The 15,592-nt window shown below is 54.2% G+C and overlaps 7 protein-coding genes across 7 annotated transcripts; 5 read left to right on the plus strand and 2 right to left on the minus strand.

Moving 5' to 3' along the window:
• Positions 1–19: 19 nt before the first annotated feature.
• BDV59DRAFT_191505 (copper metallochaperone ATX1) lies at positions 20–314 on the plus strand (the record flags this gene model as incomplete). The annotated part of the gene is made up of 2 exons (XM_073691907.1): positions 20–107; positions 163–314. 2 exons carry the CDS (start codon positions 20–22, stop codon positions 312–314), a joined length of 240 nt encoding a protein of 79 aa, XP_073551117.1.
• A 183-nt stretch (positions 315–497) lies between these two features.
• BDV59DRAFT_133381 (uncharacterized protein) lies at positions 498–3,897 on the minus strand. Its single transcript, XM_073687015.1, has 5 exons — positions 3,446–3,897; positions 3,095–3,385; positions 2,280–3,023; positions 887–2,175; positions 498–801 (listed from the first exon to the last, which is right to left on the minus strand). Exons 2-5 carry the CDS (start codon positions 3,371–3,373, stop codon positions 669–671), a joined length of 2,445 nt encoding a protein of 814 aa, XP_073551118.1. The 5' UTR covers positions 3,374–3,385; positions 3,446–3,897; the 3' UTR covers positions 498–668.
• A 485-nt stretch (positions 3,898–4,382) lies between these two features.
• BDV59DRAFT_191507 (uncharacterized protein) lies at positions 4,383–4,834 on the plus strand (the record flags this gene model as incomplete). Its single annotated transcript, XM_073691908.1, has 2 exons — positions 4,383–4,669; positions 4,720–4,834. 2 exons carry the CDS (start codon positions 4,383–4,385, stop codon positions 4,832–4,834), a joined length of 402 nt encoding a protein of 133 aa, XP_073551119.1.
• A 518-nt stretch (positions 4,835–5,352) lies between these two features.
• BDV59DRAFT_172698 (RING finger and CHY zinc finger domain-containing protein) lies at positions 5,353–7,865 on the plus strand. The gene is made up of 3 exons (XM_073688756.1): positions 5,353–6,653; positions 6,709–7,073; positions 7,124–7,865. Exons 1-3 carry the CDS (start codon positions 5,445–5,447, stop codon positions 7,722–7,724), a joined length of 2,175 nt encoding a protein of 724 aa, XP_073551120.1. The 5' UTR covers positions 5,353–5,444; the 3' UTR covers positions 7,725–7,865.
• Positions 7,866–7,976: 111 nt separating this feature from the next.
• Positions 7,977–11,482, plus strand: BDV59DRAFT_172700 (IQ calmodulin-binding motif domain protein). Its single transcript, XM_073688757.1, has one exon. It carries the CDS (start codon positions 8,402–8,404, stop codon positions 11,348–11,350), a length of 2,949 nt encoding a protein of 982 aa, XP_073551121.1. The 5' UTR covers positions 7,977–8,401; the 3' UTR covers positions 11,351–11,482.
• Positions 11,483–11,647: 165 nt separating this feature from the next.
• On the plus strand, positions 11,648–12,973 carry cia1 (iron-sulfur cluster assembly protein CIA1; the record flags this gene model as incomplete). The annotated part of the gene is made up of 1 exon (XM_073691909.1): positions 11,648–12,973. The coding sequence occupies one exon, from the start codon at positions 11,648–11,650 to the stop codon at positions 12,971–12,973; it is 1,326 nt and encodes a 441-aa protein (XP_073551122.1).
• Positions 12,974–13,128: 155 nt separating this feature from the next.
• kexA (serine-type carboxypeptidase kexA) lies at positions 13,129–15,591 on the minus strand. Its single transcript, XM_073687017.1, has 3 exons — positions 15,056–15,591; positions 14,620–14,980; positions 13,129–14,561 (listed from the first exon to the last, which is right to left on the minus strand). Exons 1-3 carry the CDS (start codon positions 15,241–15,243, stop codon positions 13,227–13,229), a joined length of 1,884 nt encoding a protein of 627 aa, XP_073551123.1. The 5' UTR covers positions 15,244–15,591; the 3' UTR covers positions 13,129–13,226.
• Between the last annotated feature and the right edge of the window lies 1 nt (position 15,592).

Genomic DNA, 15,592 nt, shown 5'->3' on the forward strand with positions numbered 1-15,592 from the left:
GCCCTTTCTATACCCCACGATGTCGGACCATCAGTACAAATTCAACGTCGCCATGAGCTGTGGTGGCTGCTCGGGAGCCGTCGAACGCGTCCTGAAGAAGCTGGACGGTAAGATGATCTGCCCCTCTCTTCCCCGCTCCCTCCGCTCACGCTTCCGCTGTAGGCGTTAAGTCGTTCGACGTCAGCCTGGAAAACCAAACCGCTACCGTCGTCACCGAGCCCGCCGTGTCGTACGAGACTGTGTTGGAGAAGATCAAGAAGACCGGAAAGACGGTAAACAGTGGGGAGGCTGACGGACAAGCCATGGCTGTCTGAATCGATCGACATCAGCAAGGGCGGCTGGATGATACTGGTTGAAAAGGCTGTCTGTACCTCATAACTAGAGATGGGCAAGATACCATAGCGAATACATTTTCGTTTCGTTATTCGGTGACTGCTCTCGTAAGGGCCGTCCTAGCGCGAAGCCCAACATGAATGCTCTATTGTGGCCTACGACAACATACCGATAAACCAAAAGACCTCCTGCGTCTAAGCAATGACATATCCGTAAATTGACACGCAGTCGGGTATCTCTTCCATGTCCATCAACGTATGTACATTTCTCATGCGAACAGCAGCAATAAAAATAGGCAGTGCTTCTACAATTCATCCAAGACCCTTTGTCACCCTTTAGTCTACAATGATAATGGGCCTTTCTTCAGGCAAGGAACTCTGCACCCGTGGCCGATCAAGCGTCCTCACGTACATAGGTCGAGGCGGTTCCCGTGCCGTTGATAGGAGAGGCTGGACCTCATGAAGCGGCCTATAGCATGGTTAGTATCTCCAAGACAGATAATGACAGAAAAACCGAAAGGTCGAGATTCTATGTTCTGATTCAAAAGCCATACCGTGGGAAGTCATAAGTAGTTTCAGGTCGTCTCTCATAGTGACGAACCGATGTGGCATAGCCAGGCTGGGTATGACCATACGAATTCTCCACCGTTGTATGCCCAAGAGCAGAAGATCTGACGAAATGCCTGTGATCAGGTGGTCTACTCGGTAATACATGCGTGTAAGCCTCACGAGGGAAGCTCGTGGTTGGTAGATCGCGGCCTCCCGGGACACGGCTCGCCGGTAGACGAGCTTTCGGAGGTTCAACTGGAATAGGCTCTCGAATGTCAACAGCACGGACAAAATCCTCTGCATAGTGCCTTTTTGGATAGAAATCCTGTGGCACAAGAACACGTTCATTAGTTATAGTCCGGTCAGGGTTTCTTCGCACTGGCAGGCCAGGCACAGCTGGCAGCTTATCCACCCCTGGCCGATGTGAGCTGCGGTACACGGCTGGTTCCCTAAGGGTGGTAGTTGGCACTGGGGCGACCGCATTATAACCACCATCGGCCAGAGGTGGATGCCTTGTAATGGGTACAGCTTGTACTCGTTCTGAGATCCTGGGTTTGTGGTGAAGCGCTTGGGGGTGTGGTGGAAGGGAAGACACTTGACCATTAAGATCATAAGGCTTCCTGTAAGAAGGCTCTGCAATGGTCCTTGGCGGAACATTCACAGTAGAGGGTGGCAACCTCGGCGATACCCATCTTTTACGGACGTCGATATAGGCTCCATCCTGAGTTTCCTCTCCCGGTAAAGGACGACCAACGGCGACATACCGTGTCCCTGTATTTGGTTCCCTCAACGTGGTAGTAGATCCAGTATCATACCGGGGGTTATTGCTCGCGGCTTGATCATAATAAGCCATGCGCCGTCTTTTGGATGACTGCTCTCCCGTGGAAATTTCATGAGGAAGACGCTGTGTTTCCTGGGGAAGGGCATGATGTGGTGACATTGAACGGATTGAAAAGTCTCCCAACATTCTCCTGGAAAGGTGGTCTAACGAGCCATTGTCCAGGGTTTTGTTCTCTGCAGGTGGTGGGGCCTCAATAGATGGTAGTACGCGATCCTGTGGGTTGAAGCTGTTTTCCACATATGGGAGACCAGTGGTCCTAGGATAATGCCCAAAATAGTCTCTGCTTTTCTGGTGGACTTCCTTGGGGCCACTAACAAAGACTGGGGCATTTGGAGTTTCACCTCGATGATTTGAAGTGTTATTCTCATGATATGGGGAAGATCGTCCCTGAGGCTGACTGCTGAGGGGTGCAGCTTGCTTCTCATATGGGGATTCGGCCACTGGAAAGAGCTTCTGTTGTTTATTGGTTGTCAGTAAACATGCACTTGGTCCGCTCCAACCGCTCATCGGAGTGTTGGCTTTTAGTATCAATCTTGCTAGTGCCAGAAGGGACTTACATGATGCTCTAATGGAGGCTTGAAACCCGCAATATCTGGCCTATTAGGTTTCGAATTAGAAAGTCCATGCGGCGGAACAGAGACATGTCGAGGTCTGGAAGTTCGTTGGGGAAAATTCTCTTGACCAAGCTCGATGGGTGCTTGTATTAGCTGGCCTGCATTATAATGGCGGTTTGGATCTCTGGGCGGCATATGTTCTTCCTGGCTATTTTTGGCAAAGTTTCTATACTGGTTAATGGCCCTGTCCCAGGCTTGGTATCTGCTAAAACCACGGCGATCGACTTTCTTTCTCCTATTATCCCGTGGAATAACTCGGAAACCTGAGGGAGCATCATCTTCCGGGAAGCCTGGCTGAGAGTCCTTAGAGCCAGTATTGGCATGGTTAATCGGCGTTGGTTGCAGAACTTCAACTCGAGGTTTACTCGAAATGACCTCGACACTATAATCCCGATCATGAGGTTTGAGAACATCATCTTCGGCATCGCTGTCGTCTTCGTCATCAGATATGACTATGACCTCGCGGAAAACATCTTCCAGGACAGTCTTGCCATTTTCATCGTCACCTCTCCATTCTACAAGCTTTGCCAGTGTGCGGTCCTCAACTAGGCTTCTGGCTTCATGAAATGAAGTCGCCTTCAGAAGTTTGTCATAATCGGTATAGACATGCCGAATATGGGCCACGACAGCCAACTGTGCGCGCCGGGCTAAGGGAAGCTCGACTGCGGTACCAACTTTGCGTTGTCCCTTCGCTTTGTTTTAGAAATGAAGCTTCTTTTTCTTCTTGTCCTTGATTGGATTAATGGGTATTGACGTACCTTCTGGAAAGCGGTCTTGATAATTTGATTCAAGTCGTTGTCAGGTATACCAGGGAAAAGATCTTTCAATACATCTCTTGCTTCAGTATTAATTTGTACCTGGGACATCTCGGGATCTTCGCGGTGACGGGGTTGCACGACATTTGTTCCCTGGAACGGCAGTGCCTTCCCTGTTGCTGTAAGATATAGACCCAGTTCCATACACACAGCTGCGACGACTGCACTTGGGAAGTGGTACCCGATACGATGGACGTGTTGCGAGAGATCGTGAGTACGCATGTGTGGAGTGGTCTAGGCAAGGGTTAGATAGGGAAAGAAAAGGGAAAAAGCCGAAGATGGTCGTCAACCTACCGAAACAGCAAAAATCTCCAGGCCATCTTTCCGACAAAGCTCCTTGCACGCCGTTGTGAGTTGAGGATTTCCTGCGGGGATGAATGTATATCCAGGAGGTGCTTTGGCTTCGAAGGATATCTGTTCTCTTCGTCAAGACCGTTCTTACAACGACAGCAACCAGGAACATACAACACTTCGAAGCTTCTTCTTCTCTTGGGTGATGGACTCCATGATCACTTTATGCCTCCGCGCCGTTTTATGGGCAGCCCGGCTTGAGGCGCGCCTAGCGAGCGCCGACGAGGGTCTCCGAGACACTCGAGCCATTTCAATAAGTTGCGTCTTTTCAGGCCGCTAAGGCAAACAGTAAGCCTTCATATCAACGGTCCAAGCCGGATCACGTCGTGGGATGGCGAGGGCATCAGTAATCTTTTTAAAATGAAGGGCGAGCGCTGTATATATGGACACAACAGGCACGCAGTAAAGGCAAATCAATAGTATGCCATTTTTTGAGACAAATCTGTTAGTTCAACCATGTCTACACGAAAGGAAATGAGCATGCGGCAGAGGTATAAGCTCTGAGCGTTGTACGCATCAAGAGATTTGCTTGATCGGTTCCCGCTCTTGGAAAAGTCTTATCTAGCCGACGAAGGGCCGACGAGGACAAGAACAAGAGGAAAGGTCTCGAGGCAAATGAGCTGAGCTGAGCCGGATGTTGTTGTTGTCGTAGTTGTTGTAGTAGTAGTAAGAAGGAAGGTTGCAGGCGCCAGCGGGCAGCAAAAGATCACTTGCGGCCTAACGCGGCTGTCGCCCGATCGGGCTAGCGCGTTTCTCTCCATCAACGGACCCCGTGATTCTGGCTCTTGTCTCTCTCCTGTGCCTTTTTGCGCTCAGACCTGGGACATCCTCAAGGGTGACTCGTCCTCCAGGTTTCCAGATGGGCTCTATAGCTGCTCAAATGCCTCTTTCCGACAAACAAGCCGTGATCCATGCATATCGTCACCTATATCGTGCTGGCTTGAAAGTGATCAATTACTCGACACCTTCGCGACACGTTCTGCTTCGAACATTGAGGTCTTCTTTTCGCTCTTCTTCTGCGCAGGATTTCAACTCGCATAGGATTGCCAACACACTGCGTTTCTTGCAACGAGCAGCCGACGTTGCAGGAATAGAGCATAAGATTGTGAAGAACCTGATGATGGTCCGATATTGGGAGCAGCCTCATCTAAGGAAAGACTTACGAGTGTAGGTGAACTGTGAGCTGTGAGTAAAGGAATTAAGCTGACTTATCTCAGTCTGAAAGGCCTAGGAGTCAACCAGAGGCATTCAGGTCTTCGCAAAGATGCTAATGATCAGTTCAATCTCACTCTAATGCTGCTAAATGAGAGTCTTGGCACCTGTTTAAGATAATCGCATTCAGGTACCTCGTCTTGCATACTTCACCAATGGTGGGTAATTGGCAGCGATCACAAGGTGTTGTCGCGATTATTTCTTCGAAGGATGAGACGGTGAGCCATCCAGTAAATGATCGATCCTGAATACATATTGTATTCTAGGATTCGCAGCGACTAGAAACCTTGGGCCCACGGTGTATTACGACCTTACTACCTGGCTTGTTCGTCAAGGCCGCCAGTTTCAAGTGGCTGCAGAAGCAGGAGAACCGGGATATCTCGTATCAGATACAGAATATGTGATGCGTCCAGGATCACCACTGTAACACAGACGCCTCGCCAAAGGACGCATATACTCCCTACCTAAATTACATTCCTCATGTTATTCTATTCAAGTCCTCGTAAAACTACTCGGAGTTGTATGACGCCGTATTGTCGATCCGGATGGCCACCAACCAATCAGCGGCTGTCTCGCCGCAGCGATGTCACATGCTTCGAGTGCCAGTTCCGGCATCTGCGCTGTAGAATTATTCCCAGGAGTTCAGCTTCAACTTCTTCCAGCCCTGTGTCTTTGGTCTTCGCTCTTTTGGTTCCATGTTCCTTTCCCTGTCAGATGTCGTTCCCCCTCCATGAGCGGGCTTATCTCTTCCTTGCTGATCGAACCCGTCGTTCGGCAAGCCCGCCGCCTCTCACATCAGTGGGACTCCCAGCTGCCTACCGCCGATGGACAACCTCATGAACCCACCTCGGACGCCGCAGAACCGTCTCCTCCACACTTCAACTATGGCAGTGGCAAGAACAGCGTGACCGTGCCAGACATGGAGCAGGGACAGGATCCGGAAACGAGACTACCTGGTGGCTGGACACAGTCAGGCGATAACCACTTTGCGGGACCCCCGATCGGTGGAAACGACGCACACCATACCGCAGAATGCTCGAACTTGACGACATCGACCGTACATGAGGCGAATTTGATCATGTCGCAAACTCCAAACGGGCAAAATACCGTAAATACTTCTCGACATTCGCCGGTGTTGTCGAGCTCCGGCACCGAGATAACCTCCAGCGCCCTTCAAACGAATTCCAGGGAAGACGCCGGTCGATATCACACCCCCACTATGGAGGAGTCTGGTGGTCGTGGCCTTTTACCGGAGGATGACGGCATGGGGATCTTACGAAAGAAAATTCATGCTATCAGAGATCGACAATCCAGCAACATAGAAGAAAAAGCACGCATGATTCACGAACTCATGACCGAAAACTACAATGCCTCCCGTGGCCACCCTTCGGATGGACTCTCTCAGTTGGCCTCGAGCCCTCCGGTCACTCCAACCTCACAGCTAAGCAAAATCTCCAACGATCCGACCACTCCAGCGTCCACCGTCTCTGGCGTACCACGAAATGCGCAGTACAACCTCACCGCAGAGGATCTTAAACCCACGTTTTCTCCCAAAACCGAATCTGATGTACCTTTAGTGGATGAGGACCTAGACACAGAGGAAGTCGAGGAGGCTCAGTTGGGATGCCAACACTACAAGAGAAACGTCAAGCTACAATGCTATACCTGCAAGAAGTGGTATACCTGCCGGTTTTGCCACGATGAGGTTGAAGATCACCATTTGGACCGACCAAAAACCGAGAATATGTTATGCATGCTATGTGGACATCCCCAGCCGGCCGCCCAGTTTTGCCGAGACTGTGGCGAACAAGCAGCGCAGTATTACTGTAATACCTGCAAACTCTGGGACAACGATAGCAAGAAGAGCATATACCACTGCGCAGATTGCGGTATATGCCGTATCGGTCAGGGCCTGGGCAAGGACTTTTTCCATTGCAAGGTGAGGATCCTACTGGAGAGAGCTATCAAGAAATAGTGCTGATCAGGATGTACAGACGTGCTGTGTGTGTCTACCCATTTCGATCGAAAACACGCATCGATGCATCGAACGATCCACACAGTGTGATTGCCCGATATGTGGTGAATACATGTTTACCTCGCCGGAGACTGTGGTCTTCATGCGGTGCGGCCACAGCATCCATCAGAGGTGTCTGAACGAGTATTCGAAATCATCGTACCGCTGTCCAATATGCAGCAAGACCATTACAAACATGGAAACCACATTCAGGAATCTGGATCGTACTATTCAAACTCAACCCATGCCAGCTGAATTCAAGGACACCAAAGCCCTGGTCTATTGTAATGACTGCGGGGCCAAGTCGGTTGTAAAGTACCATTGGCTCGGGTTGAAGTGTGATATGTAAGTTTCGGATGCTATTCTATTCTGCGGGGCTAACTGGCCGACTCCAGGTGTGAATCGTATAACACGGCCCAACTCCGACTGCTGCAGGGCGATGCTGTGGATGCTGCTGCTGTGGAAGAAAGTGAAGGGGGTCAAGGCTTCCCCACGTCGCATGTAAGATCGACTTCTCATAGCCAGGGTGCCGACGACACAGCCCTGGCGCTCGCAGCCTTGCGGTTGGATACCAGCTCCATTCCCGGCCCCAACCCAGAATCTCAGCTCAGTGCACCCTCGTCCACCGAACCGAATGGGCGGTTTGCGTCGTACAATCTTACTCGGGGACGTGCCATATCCCCTGTCATCAGTAATTACTTTGGTATCCCACCTGACCGCGGGTCCGAACGGTCCCAGTCGGCTTCTATCTTTGGACGAAGGACGGCCAAAGATAATGAAGATGATGATTACGGCGAGGTTCGGTTTTGGGGGACGAAGTTCAAGTACCGATATGGTTTCCTCAGCCGGGAGACAGAGTCGGCTGACGGGGCGTCTGGATCCGAAGCCGAGAAAGAGGACGACACGTCCGGGGCGAGCGAGTCAGAGGAGGAGGAGGAAGATGATGATGATGATGACGATGACAATGAAAGCATCGACATCTTCGGACATCGATAATCCCGGTTGCTGGGTAAGTGATGAATCTACGAACAATGGCTGGACCAGCTAGGAACATATGGCCTCGACTGTATTTATGGTGTTTTGGGCGTTTCTGGGGGATATAGGAGTGAGGATCTTCAATATATTGCATGAATGATCATCTCGCATCTCCATACTCCGTCGTAGTTCACTTGTGCCATGGCTGCTTATATAATCGCTGGTTGCGGTTCGACGTCTTTCCAACTCCGTCGGCTTTCCGTCATCAGCGACCAGACGATGCTTGCGTGATGGCGACAGTTCCTCGCATCGTGTATTTTTAGGGCCCTGCGTGTCCCTCTACTCCTCGACTCTCGTTTTCGATCCCTCGATCCCTACCCCTAGACGATCCTCTTCTCGCCACACTCCCTTTGAAACAAAAGCACGGATCTCTCCGCAGACCCTCCTGGTCATGTCCCGGACTTAGACCCAAAGGCTCAGCTTCTCCAGTTCCCCCCTTCTTTCTCTCACATGCCCTGTGGCAATCCGGGGAGAAGTATATACCAAGGAGAGTCCCGTCTCGTTTCTATCTCTCACGGTCCTTTCACCTACCCAGTCAATCCTTTATCCCACCCGCAGTTCCCCCGCTGTTTATCGATAATCGCGCGCCCCTCCTTGAGGCGCATCTCGTCCAAACCCACACCTCCCCAAAACAGACGATGCTACGCCGCAACTCGGATATTGAGCTTCAGCTCCCTGATGCCGGCCCGACTGTGACTTCCGAACCCTTGACTTCCCCCGAGCCCGACGTGGAAATGCTGTCGGACGAGCCGACCCTCCCTCTGACTCTGCCCGCCCACCTCGCAGCGCGTTTCTCGCGAAAGTCCAGCGTGGTCCGACGCTCCTCGGCAGCGTCATCTCGCCGGAGCTCTGTTTCATCCCTCCATTCTCATCATTCGGGCGTGTCGGCGCATGGTTCATCGCCCACCGATCACGTCGCACAACATCTCCGCCGCACTTCCATCCTGGAGAGCCGGAAGGCAAGGCTCGCGGATCGCGCCTTGCACGCGGAGAAGGTCCGACTTCGGGCCGCTTTGACGAAAGCCGCCACCAGGAACCTCCAGCACGAGGAACGAGCGCTGGCTGCCCAGCAGACGCGCGAACGGCTGCTCGCGGAGATCACCGCCAAATGCGAGGAGGAGGTCCGTCGGGCGAAGAAGAAGGCCGAGGATAATCGTGAAAAGAAGGCAGCAGAGCACGCCCGTCTGCGCTTGGAGATGGCAGAGAAGTTCGCCGAGGCGGAGAAACGACGCCTTCTGTATCAACAGAGCCCTCGGCGTTCCCGTACGAGCAGCTTGCCTACTACTGAGGAGAAGAAGATGTCTACGGCCGTGACCATGTCTCTCACCCAGGATGCGGCTGCTAAAAAGATCCAACGAGCATGGAGAGCGTTTCATTGCAGGATGGTCATGCAAGAATTCCGAGCGTTGAACTTGAACACCGACCGCATCCGGGAGATGGTCTTTGAAGACGTGGGCGCCCTCCTCTCCGATAACAACGTCTTGACCACGACCGCCAAGGTCCTCCGTCTCTGCGGCCTCCAAGATATGGAGAGCGGGACGATGGGTGGCAGAGGTGCAGTGCGGACGTTCCTTAGCAGCTATCTCATTGTGACCCATCCCGCCGAGGTTTTGAGCAGCAACGGCGAGCAGGAGCAAGACTTGATCGCGAAGGCCCGCGAGCTGCTTGCGGCGTTCGACCAAGTCACCCCGTTGCTCTCCTGCGGGTACTGCTCGGGATCGGCCGTGTCGTCTGATTTGCAAACGCTCTGCGAGGCATACAATGTCTTCTTCTCTTCCTTCCATGCATGGAAGACACATGACTCGAGTGTTTTAATCGAAATCATGCTTGCCCAGTTTATTGAGCTCGAACTAATCTGGCAGACGGTCAAAGATGACCGGGCTGGGGGCGTGGCGGAGGACTACCGTCAGGGGATCCGACAGAACCAGATTTTGCTCCTCGCCAGACTGAAGCGTCTAGCCGGGTCGGATCGGGCGATGCAGATGGTCCGGGATGCCTTGAAAAAGGCAAAACGGGAGAAGAAGCGGACCGCTTCCAAGCAGGCTATTCCGCGGTCTGCAGAGGTGGCGCCCGCCTCGACGGAGGCGCTTACGGAAAGTGTTGCATCTCCGATCAGTGAGTCTTTCAACAATGTGGACAACACCGTGCTGCGGGAGCTGGATAAGCAGCGAGTGTCCCCACACGAGCGATTCACGCAGCTCCTTACCGCTCTGCCGGAAAACCGCGCTCTCGTCCATGAGCTTCTTATCAACAAAGAGTACAAGATCGAGGAAGCTCAGTATACTGAGCCGCGAAGACAGATCATGAACCACATGTGTGAGATGATGCGTAGGGATGTGGATGCGGGCCTGGGAACGAACTGGACCGTAGCCATGGCCACGGTGATCCAGGACCGGTTGTTGCGGTCGTTGCGACCCGGAAATTCCCTGCATGTTCTCATCAGCGAAGTTCTGGACCCGAAGCTGGTTGAAAGCCAGTGCAAGGCTGGCGCTTTCTCTTACGACAGTTTCTTTAACTTCATGAATACCATCCTGCCGAAACTCTGTGCACCTTATCGAGACCCGGTGGTCAAGGCATTTGCGGAAGACACCTCCGGCGATGCGATTGACCGCCTGGCTAGACTCATGGGGATCATCGATCTCCTCTCTCTCGACCACACGAACTTTATGATCCAAGTTGCTGCACCGCAGCTCATCCAGGAAGCTCCGGGATATGAGCAGAGGTCATTCGAAAGAGGCCTCCAGGACGGGACCATGGGCCTGGGGAAGAGTCGGCGCTTCTGGCGGACGCACCGCAAGATCGTTGCGGACGAAATGCGGAAACGTGATCCGGAGAATGTGCACGGGGAACCTCAGCCACCAACCCCCAAGGTCTATGCACAAGGGCTTGTGGATTTGGTTCTGAGTAATGCTGCAGTCTCCGATGAGTTGATTCCGGAGACTCTTGAACTGGACCGACAGCGACTGCAACGACTCCATGCCCAAGCATTCAAGATTGCAGCCACTGCATCGATTCTCCTGACGGCCAAGAATCTCCTCAAGCGCGATGTGCGATCGCAATGGAAGGCAGAAGCGGACCGGATTTTATCCCTGGATTTCAACGACATCCAGCCCGACCGAGTTCAATCGATCCTCGAGTCGACCCATCCGATGCCGCCCAGCGCGAGCAGCCAGCTGGCTGCGACGATCCGGCGGGTTTTGGCCCCGGTCGCTACGGCATGTGCCGTGGCTTCCTCGACGACGACTCCGCAGGCATCCGTGGAGATCCAGATGGAGCTCTCCCCGCCAGAACGGCCGTCTTCCTCGTCCGGAGCGACCAGCTTCGCGGACCCCGTCGCGCGACTCATCCTCTCCCGGCTGCGGGCGCACGTCCTCTCTCGCGTGAGCGCATCCAGCGCGAGTGAGAGGATACGGGCTACAACGACAGCCAGTCAGAGCCTGGCTGGCGCGGGCATGCCGGAATTCGTAGGCGAAGTTGGCCAACTGACGGAGGAGCTGGAGAAGGTGCGTGAAGTCGACTGGCTCTGTCATGGGACGGTCTACGAACGAGTCTTGGAAGAAAGCCGTTCTCCCACGCCGGGGGCATAATCATTTGGAATGTATAGTTGGATATGTAGATTGCTATGAACAGATTATCTTTATGACGATTTTCAGAGATTCCGAATGCAACTCTCCGCCGTATATACTCACTCCGTAGCGGGCGGGATTATTTATCATATCAGTCAGTTCGTCATCCGCCGCTATCAATTTCACCCCACCACAACCGCCCGCATAATTCCATCACTCCTCTCTCTCCCTCCTTCGACAGACACCACGCACAAACCACCGCCACAAACCCCCAATTATAGACATCACGATATATTGGTCATATACAGGGACCCCAAAATGACGCCCGCACCGGCCCAAGGCGGCCTCAGTCTCCTCTCCGACCTCACACCCCCCTCGCTGGAACGCACCTGGTTCACGGCGCCGCACCCAACGCTGCCCATCGTGGCGACCTGCAGCTCCGACAAAACAGTGCGGGTGTACTCACTGACGAATTTCCGGCTCCTGTCAACCATCACGGGCGGGCACAAGCGCAGCGTGCGGGCGTGTGCGTGGAAGCCGCACGTGCAGGGCGAGAGCGTACTGGCGACGGGCAGCTTCGACGCGACGGTGGGGATTTGGCGGCGGTGGGACAGCTACGGGCGTGAGGAGGGGGCCGACAGCGAGGCGTGGGGGTTGACGGGGGAGGCGGTGGCCGACACGAACGAGACGAACGGCGACGAGGACGAGGAGTGGCGGTTTGCGGTGCTGCTGGACGGACACGACAGCGAGGTCAAGAGCGTGTCGTGGTCGGCGTCGGGGATGCTCCTGGCGACGTGTTCGCGGGACAAGTCGATCTGGATCTGGGAGGATCTGGACGACGGCGACAACAATTTTGAGACGGTGGCGGTGATGCAGGAGCACGAGGGCGACGTCAAGAGCGTCGCGTGGCATCCGACGGAGGAGTGTCTGGCCAGTGGCAGCTACGACGACACGATCCGGGTGTGGCGCGAGGACCTCGACGACTGGGGCCAGGTGGCGTGTCTGAAGGGCCACGGCGGGACGGTGTGGTTCCTGGACTGGGAGGGGGTGGACACGGTGCCGGCGACGGCCGGGGTCGAGAGCGAGAGCGAGCAGCCTGCGACGTCGCTCTCGACGCAGTGGAGGGAGAGTCGCGCGCTGTCCGGGCCGCGTCTGGCGTCGTGCTCGGATGACCGCACCGTGCGCATCTGGCGACGGCTGCCGAAGGAGCACCAGCAGCAGGAGGGGCCTCCGTTCGGCGGGAGCGGCATCCCCAGCATCATCCGGCCGACGGGCACCGACGAGACCTGGGAGGAGGATGCGGTTCTGCCGAGGATGCACGAGCTGTCTGTCTACGCCGTGGCGTGGAGTAACCGGACCGGCCTGTTGGCGTCCGTGGGAGCTGACGGGCGTATTGTGCTGTACGAAGAGCGGTTTGTCGGTGGCACGGCGCAGGCTATGGACACGGATACGCCGTCGCCGAGGGAGCTTCCCACCGAGTGGGTGGTCGTTGGCGTTGTGGACGGCGCCCATGGCATCTATGAAATCAACCATGTCGCGTGGGCTAAGCGCGCCGATCGAGGCCGTGTCGAGGGCAAGAACGAAGAAGTCCTGGTAACCACTGCGGATGACGGGAGTGTCAAGGTATGGACTGTTGGGAGGTAATGCATGTATATCAGTTGAAAGGCGGTTGTTGTCTTTATGCACAATATAGGAGTACATAAAGGATGGGTAATAAATAGACCGGATGGATAAACGAACATATGTAGCTATCACAAGTCAAAGTTGATATTCGTGTCTATTGAACCTATTCGCCAACTACATGCAAATGCTTCACGGCTAACAAAGGCCAAAACAATACAGATACTGACAGTGTCGAGAAAACAAACAGGAATGACAGGCATCAGATCAAAGAACCTCATAACTGGCCTCCCCCTGGGCGAGAACCCTGCCGTTGATGCTGCTGCGGCGCATCGTCGTCACTGTCGTCACCAACCGCGTAATTCTCTCGGTCCAACCCAGGAGAATGGAGGTCATCGAGCTCAGCCTCGTCGAAATCCCCCGCCTCCATGTCCGCTCCGGAGCGCTTGCTGTGGAATCGCTCCAGGACGGAGCTCCTGCTCATGTTCTTGTCATATACGCTTCGATACCCGCGGTGGTGTCGCCGGCTGCGCCAAATGAAGAAGCCCCAGACGATCACGCCGATGATGAGGATCACTAGGACGGCCTCGCCAGACTTGGCATAGGCCTTCCACTCCGCCTCTTTCATCTTCTGCTTCTCTTGCTCCTCAGCCGCGGTGCTGTTCGGGTGACCTCCCACCGACGTCTGGGGCAGCTTCTCCCCGTCGATGCGAGAGTCCGCCGGGCTTCCGCCAATGCTGGCAATGTCAACCTGCATGAAACGGTCCAGCATGTCTCGGCTCTGGCGAGGAAGGTCGTACGGCACCATGTGGCTGGCATTGTAGAAGAGGACGTAGGTCAGGTTCCGAGCGTATTGGTAGATGCCCGCGGGTTCGCCTTCGAAGGTCCAATCGTGGCGGGGCGCCCACACACCAGGGGAAGTCTCAAAGCCAATGCCGCCATTCCATTTCATGTTGTTGATCATTTCTTCGGTGCCGACGTGGTTGCAGATCAGGTCTTTGTCCCCGCTGAAAAGCAGAACAGAGATACCCGATTCAATCAGCTCCGGGAGGAGTTGCACCGACGGGACAGACCGCTGGGGTCTAAAGGTGCTGGTTACCGCATTCGAGCACTCCATCCAGCCGGATTTCTTCTCGGGGTTGATGTTCAAAGCGCTGACCAGCTCGGGCTGTCGGAGGTAATAATTCATGTGCGTCAATTCGGGGGGCCAGTTCGAACCGCAGGCCCCAATGTCGTCAGTAAGACGAATGTCGTATGAATTGATACATTCGTTCTTGGAGATATCAGCTGTTTTCGATAGAAGCTGGTTCAACACACTTTCGCAATCATCCACGTGGATCTTGTTCTTTGCACCTTCCAGCCGTGACTCGCACACGGCTTGTAACACCTCCAGGTTCTTCGCAATGCGCGAGTCTTTCTGGATCAGACCTTCTTCATACGCGTAGGTCAAATAAGCAGGGTACTGGTCCTTGGGAGAAATCCAGCCATTGCCGATGAGTAAGCCGCGGAGGCTCCATTTGAACTTATTATGCGCATTCTTGTTTCGCTCTTGGATCGCTTTCGAGATATAGGGGATGTGCTGTCCGGCGAACGACTCGCCGGCAATATAGATCTACCAGCCGGTCAGTATGGTGCAGGTCACAGACAAAGCGGGAGGGATTATCCCATACGTCATCGCGCTCGTATTCGGGGAACAACTCGAACCAATTCTCCAGAAAAGTGATAAACTGAGCGGCCATCTCATCCATCTCGTGTAGGTACTTGTCCCCATTAACGTAGCTGAATCCCGTTCCCACAGGCTGGTCCACGAATAGGAGATTGCCGAATTCGTCCCACGAGCCTTCGTTATACTCCAGCGTAGCGTTATCCTTCAGTCGGTAAGGGCCGACTTCCATCAACGCGCCGTCCATCGAGCTGCAACCGGGGCCTCCATTGAGCCAAATCACCGTCCGTTGGCGGTTGGCGATATGACGGTTTTGAAAATGCCAGAAGAACAGGTTTCCGTGATTCTCGGGGTCGACTTCGATGTGCCTTTGCGGAGAGTCACGGTCAGCGATTAGGGGTCGTAGTTGGGACACGCGAGCACAGGATTCGATGACAACTCACCCAGCATGCATTTTCAACAGCGGCCCCTCCGGGGCGCCAGGCAAAGAACGGACATAGTAGTCCGCGGCCGATTTGGCGGAGACAAGTAACGGGTTCAATAAGAGGAGGGACAGCGCCCATGAGACGAAGGACAACGAGGCAGCATCCTTGGCTGACCATCTAGCCCCGCGCAGTGATAAAGAGACCATTTCTAGCGCGGAGGGGGAATCGCAGAGTCGAGGAAGAGGAAAAGGAGAGTCGGGAAGCCAGAGTCCACGGGGCCAGGAAGAAAATCGGGTCCGGCGAGGACTGAAACGACACGTTCAATCCCTCATTGATTATACTATGTCGATCAAGTGCCGCGCTTGTCCGCCCGGGTGGCCGAACACGGAGTTGTAGGGGATGCACCGACGAGGGGATACGAGGTATATGGAGGGAGAGGGTGAGGGAGAGGAGTAGAAGAGAAGAATACGGATAGAGGAGGACAGATCGACAGAAGGCTTAGAAGAGGTAGAAGATCCTCGTAATGGGAGAAGAGCCAGGGGATTGATTGACGGA

The sequence above is a fragment of the Aspergillus ambiguus genome (genome assembly GCF_047715705.1).
Source record: "Aspergillus ambiguus strain CBS 117.58 unplaced genomic scaffold BDV59scaffold_5, whole genome shotgun sequence".
Classification (NCBI taxonomy): Eukaryota; Fungi; Ascomycota; class Eurotiomycetes; order Eurotiales; family Aspergillaceae; genus Aspergillus; species Aspergillus ambiguus.